General features: G+C 46.2%; 1 protein-coding gene across 1 annotated transcript; it reads right to left on the reverse strand.

The window, feature by feature from the left end:
• Window positions 1-3,987: 3,987 nt before the first annotated feature.
• On the reverse strand, window positions 3,988-5,802 carry LOC308319479 (dual specificity tyrosine-phosphorylation-regulated kinase 2-like; the record flags this gene model as incomplete). The annotated part of the gene is made up of 1 exon (XM_080769585.1): window positions 3,988-5,802. The coding sequence occupies one exon, from the start codon at window positions 5,800-5,802 to the stop codon at window positions 3,988-3,990; it is 1,815 nt and encodes a 604-aa protein (XP_080625711.1).
• Between the last annotated feature and the right edge of the window lie 238 nt (window positions 5,803-6,040).

Consider the following 6,040-nt stretch of genomic DNA (forward strand, 5'->3'; position numbering starts at 1 on the left):
TTATACCAAGTACCCATGGTCACAAAATCTGAATGCACATACATACCCCTGTAAATGTCAGGAATGGAAGGGGATGGGATGGAAGACACCTTTTTAGTTTCTGCTCATCTTTAACCGCCCTGGCATGTGCTACATATCCTATTGTATTGCATACACAAACTTTACGTTGCGTATCCTTTTGTTCTCTGGACCAGGAGTATTTCATAACGTGCCAACCTGGCTGTATTACTGCTGCTGTTGGGGCACCCTGTTAGCTCAACAAGTACTCCTTCTCACAGTTGGCCCCAGTTCAAATTCAACCCAAGGCACTTTCTGCATGTCATCCCCATCTATTTCCTGTCTTTGTTCATTGTCCCTGTCTGAAGAAATAAAGCATAAAATAGCAATACAAATCTACTGTATCTTGAAGAAAAACTCGCCTTTCGACCACAGCGTCATGGGTTTGATCCTGCGCACCGCCAACTTGAGTAGCAACAGCGTATGAGTAGCATGGCTTGGTATGGCAAATCATGCACTGGAAGCTGATGGTACTGTAGGTGTTGCGCTCCACCTCAGCAGGGGTCTAGCGCATTCGCATTGCGAAACGGGTATAGACTCTGGCTGATGCCAACAATAAGCCTCTCCGACCGACTTATTTGATTAGTAAACCCATAATCCAACTCTTCATAGCAGAAGCACCTGAACCCTTGCACCCTATTCACGTTGCCGCACGTTGTGAGCTTGTAGATTGTTTTCAACAAAAATGGGCGAAGGAGGGGCTAGCAGCCCCTCAAAAACAAAATGCCTAATGATGATGTCACTGGTAAGCAGGTTTGTGTCCACAGCCATCCTATGAGACATCCTATGGGCCAATAGCCCCTCCTATGTCCAGCTTTTGGTGTATGTGCACAAACTTTGTCCTAACACAAACATTCAATCTCATTGACAATGAATAGACAATTTTGAGTGTTTGTGTAAACACAAACATTGCGTAACACAAACATTGAAGACGAAGGTGAGGACGCAAATTCTGATTTGCCGGAATGAGATGATGTATGATGATGTACGATGATAAGATCGCCCCTCACTTCACACACTTCATGAGCATTAGTGAGGGCAAATTATATTAAAGATACGTTGAAAATGGGTGAAATCGACCTTCAAGGGAACTACATGGTTATCAGTGAACAGGAGACCATTCAGCACCCTGATCTGCTTTTATTGTGGCGGAAGACTTTAACATGGCTAACAAGAAGTTAGATCACCAAAATCAGATCACATCTCTATATTCAGCTATTCCCCGCCTACAGGCAGAGACTGAAACAGGAGCCAGTCACAGTGAGAGGTTCAATACTGGTCTGACCATTCTGAGCCTAGGCTTCAGGACAGTTTTGATGCTGTGGACTGGGAGATTGTTTGGCATGCCTCTGGGATAGGGCTTGGGCAATTAAGCGGAAGTGTACCGAAACCGGCATTTAGAACCTATAACCAACACTGGTTGTCAGTTGTCAATGACATACAGTATATATGAAGTATGAGGGCAAGGTTTCAGCCCGATCAGATTGACTGCCATTATGAAATTGAAGTTAAATATTTCTATATGATCTCTCTATCTGTCTGTCTGCCTCTGTCCCTTTAATGCCCATATATGGAGATCACTGATGACAGACTAACATCAGATATGCCCATATATGGGCATAATATGCCCATATACGGACTACATCAGATATGCCCATATATGGGCATAATATGCCCATATACGGACTAACATCAGATATGCCCATATATGGGCATAATATGCCCATATACGGACTAACATCAGATATGCCCATATATGGGCATAAAATATTATGCCCATATATGGGCATAATATTCCCATATATGGGCATATTATGCCCATCTGATATTATCAGATGGATCGGCAGTTCTGGATTACCGGATCTCCATAGAGCGTCTCAGTCCCGCTTTCAGAACGACGAGCGGCCCGGAAGAGAATTTCCCATTCATTTTTCCCATAGACGCCTCAGACAAAGCCAACTCGGCTCCTGACAAATCATGACAATAAACAATCTTTTGGGCAGAACAAATAATTAGAAAAAAAAAGAAAAAGAAAAAAGGGGTTGTACCCTGCCCTTTTTTCTTCATTCTAATTTATTTATAGTACAACAATATGACTATGAACACTACATTGCTGTTATAATTTAACTAGAAAAGTGTGGTTGCTATTAGTACAGTATGATGATGACTGACCCACATGACCTCACAAAGGGAAGATTAATAAAAACTAAAACCTTTTGGGGTTGCTAAAAGTCGGGCAATTACTATAGTCTGGTTGCCCTGATAGGCAACCACACTAATAAGCTGCCTTGTGATCTCTATTACGTAAAGGGGAAAACACCCTTTTTCAATACTAAACTATGAGAAAGAATCTGAAGAAGCAGAAAGCCTGCAACACTCCAAATTAGATGAATGGTCCTTTAGGTCAGTGGTTCCCAAAGTGGGGTCCGGGGACCCCCAGGGGTCCTTGAGGGAGTTCCAGGGGGTCCCCAGCTACTCTCAAAAATGGGACTCCCTGCTTGGCACTCAGCATCAAGGGTTGGATTGGGGGTAAATCTACATAGCGTCATGTCCAGGGGGGTGTACTTGTACATCAAGCTGCCTCACGCTACAGAGATAGGCTCCTGCCCTATGGGCCTCATGCCTTGGCAAGGCTACTTCAGGAGCCCGCCCCCGTAGATTTATATAGCGCTTGAGATAGTCGGTTCACGAAACAAAAACAAAAAAAATTATTAAGAAAATACCTAGTTGAAAAAGTAAATGGTAAGCAATATAAAAATGTGGGTCCATTAGTTACAAGGCTTTTCTTTTAATCCCAAACATTTACAGTATAGTGTACATCTCTGTCTGTGGTTTTCTGGAGCACCTCTCTCTCTGACGTCCCATGTAGTGTTGAGTAGTGTTGCTGGAAGGGGGGCAGAGGTTCTGGACTCACATCAGTATATTCACCTGCATGCATATAGAGTAATTATTAGCATTTGAAAACAATGGCTGCCCCTATTTATTTGAGAGGAATACAGATACAACAAAGACTGCTTGCTCGCATAGAGCAAACTCTGTTATTATTTTGTGCCGTCATATTGTGTTTTTTGTATCGCAAACAAAAAATAATGGTTCATTTTGCACACTTCAAATGTGTGCATTTGACACAAAACGTTTGGTGCTCTGCCAGGAGTCAGGACCTATACACACCTGCTGTAAAATTAAACCGGGTGTGCGGAAGTCATCTCTCTAATAAATGTGTGCATACAAAATGAAGGGCAACAATGCACTCCATCTACTACAGTCGAACCATATGACAACACTGCTTGTGCTGAAAATGGAGCTGAATCCGAACCATCAGGTCTGCAGTGCCAGCAACCAATTCAGACAACCAAGGACTATTACTGCTAGCCAAAGGGAGTAGGGGAAAGACCAAAGCACCTTGTAAAGAAAAATACCATTCCTAGTGTGGAGATACAGGCATACAGTACAGGCTGTAACCCAGCTGCATGCAACCAGAGTTGCATCAAACGGATAAAAAAAAACACACACATAGCAGATCTACAAGCTGCTATTATTTCTAGTGTGGACTTTTTTTTAAATGTTTGAAAATTGTTAAAATGTCAATTGACAAAGACAATGGCCAAAACAGAGATGCATAGCAATTTTAGGAATTTAATTGAAAACAGTATATTTTGAATAATGTGATATATATAATGTATTTATTTTTCATTTTCCTCTACTTTCCAATTGACCCCCCGGGGGCCCCCTGGTGGGGACTGCCCATAAGTCCGACCTCCCGTTAGCCCGACCTACGTGGCCGGTTAAGACTGAGGTTAGGGTTAGCGACCTACTCGGGTGGTTAAGATTGAGGCGCTGATGGTTAAGACTGAGGTTAGGGTTAGGTCGATGGTTTGTGATAATGTTGGTAATCAGTCGCACAATAGCCCCTACTTTGAAAACCACTGGTCATAGATGTGTTGCTATTGTCTTCTGTCTCCTGCAGAGTTTTCGGCCTTTGTAGTCAAATTCTCTCACACCCTCCTCAGCTTCCACATCATCGCGGTGGCGTTTATTCGATGACCATGCAATACGGCCAGTGTCACTCTGCATCACAGGTAATGCATGAGAGAAAGCGGCCTGTGGCTTGAAGTAGGGGTGGGTTTGGTACCCTGGGTTCCTCTTCGCTGTTTGGGTGCCAGGGAAGGGCTTGGTCATTTGATGGTAAAGCCAGGGGTGGTTCAGGGCTTGCTTGGGCGTGAGGCGTGATGAGGGGTCCCAGTCCAGACACTTCTTTATGAAGTCAATAAAGGTGGGGTCATCGTAATCCTTGAGAGCAGCTCTCCATGCTTTGCTCCCTGGGGGGCCTCTCATCTTGCCTAGGCAAGAGCGTGAACCCATGAGCACGGTCCTTCCCCCAGACACTGTTTTGACGCTGCAGTAGCGTGGGTGGCCCATGGAGTTGATGAAGTTCTTCGCCCGCTTAGCCTTCTCCAGGACCTTTTGCGGGGGCATGCCCAGTAGCTCCATGATACAGACCAGCTGGTCGCCTTCATCCTCACCAGGGAACAGCGGGTAGCCCGTCAGCAACTCAGCCACTATGCAGCCAAAGCTCCACATGTCGATGGGCAGGCCGTAGCCAGCGCCAAGGATCACCTCCGGGGCACGGTAATAACGAGACTGGATGTAAGACATTTGAGACATCTTACATCCAGTGTGTTCGAAACAGCTTGAGCCAAAGTCAATCACCTTGAGGTCGCTGTGTCCTTCTTGTTTGAGCTGGATGTTATCAGGCTTGAGGTCACAATGGATGATCTTGTGTCTGCTCAGCGCTTCCAGACACTGCAGGATGGAGTAAGAGAACTTCCTGACCAGCGGCAGGCTGAAGCCCTTGTTGATCCTGATGAGCTCGTTCAGGTTCTTGCTCAGCAGTTCAAACGTTACGCAGATGTGCTTGCGGAACACAAAGGTCTCGAGCATGTGGACTACGTTCATGGTACCATTACTGTCCTGCTTGCGCAGGTACTCCAGGAGGCGGATCTCCTCCTGCAGCAGCCGGTGGGAGTCCTCCTTGTTGCGCACCATCTTCAGGGCCACGAACTGCTGCAGCTTGTGGTCGTACACCTTGGCCACCTGACTGAAGCTGCCCTTACCAATCACCTGGATGAACTGATAGCGGTAGGCCAGATGGTCATTCGGGATGTGGATGTAGTGAGCATCAGTGTCATCATAACCGCAGTTGTTGCCACCAGCAGTGACGGGCCTGTTCTTCTTGGCGCTGGTTCCCCAGAAATAGACGTCCGGGTATAAGTATACCTCCGTCTTCTCCAAGGGGGTCAGCTTGGGGCCGTGCAACCTGAGAGTTTGCTCTGGAGTCAGTGGTTTGGCGAGGTTGACACCTGTGACCATGCAGTTGCCTCTGTTCCCAGTTCCATGGGGACCAGACGACCAGCCGCTGGAGCCCATGCTGACTACACTGCGGTCCTTGGGCAGGCTGGACACGGGGGAGGGTTTAGTCGGGGTCTGTACTTTACCAGTGGTCCTTCTCACCGCAGGGGTGGTGTACTTACCTAGTGCTTGACCAGTGGTCCCTTTGCTTTGGGTGTTAGCCATGGTAGTAGTGCAGTAACTGTGGTCTCCATATTGGTGGTTAACCGTAAGTTGTTGACCATCTTCTCGCACTGTTACCTCCAGATCCACCACCGTGTGTTTAGTCATGGGGGGTAGCTCAGACGGACTGTCGTTGACACCTGCATCTTCTTCGAGGAGGTGGTCTGTTGTCATGGACAAGTCGTACAGTCCGTTAATGTTGATCTGAATTCCCCCCTTTGAATTGCCTTTTTGAAATGTGCCATTCAAAAAGGCAATTGTTTTGCCCTGCCTTGGCTTACGCCATGGGGCCATGGTGTACTGTTACAGACAGAGATATAACAGAGGTTTACTTAGTAATTATACTCTACAGTTCTACAGCAATTTCTGTTGTGTATGACGTCGCATGACGTCACATGTACACATATGGAGA

This window comes from Protomyctophum bolini (assembly GCF_963924005.1).
Source record: "Protomyctophum bolini genome assembly, chromosome: 1".
NCBI classification, from domain to species: Eukaryota; Metazoa; Chordata; class Actinopteri; order Myctophiformes; family Myctophidae; genus Protomyctophum; species Protomyctophum bolini.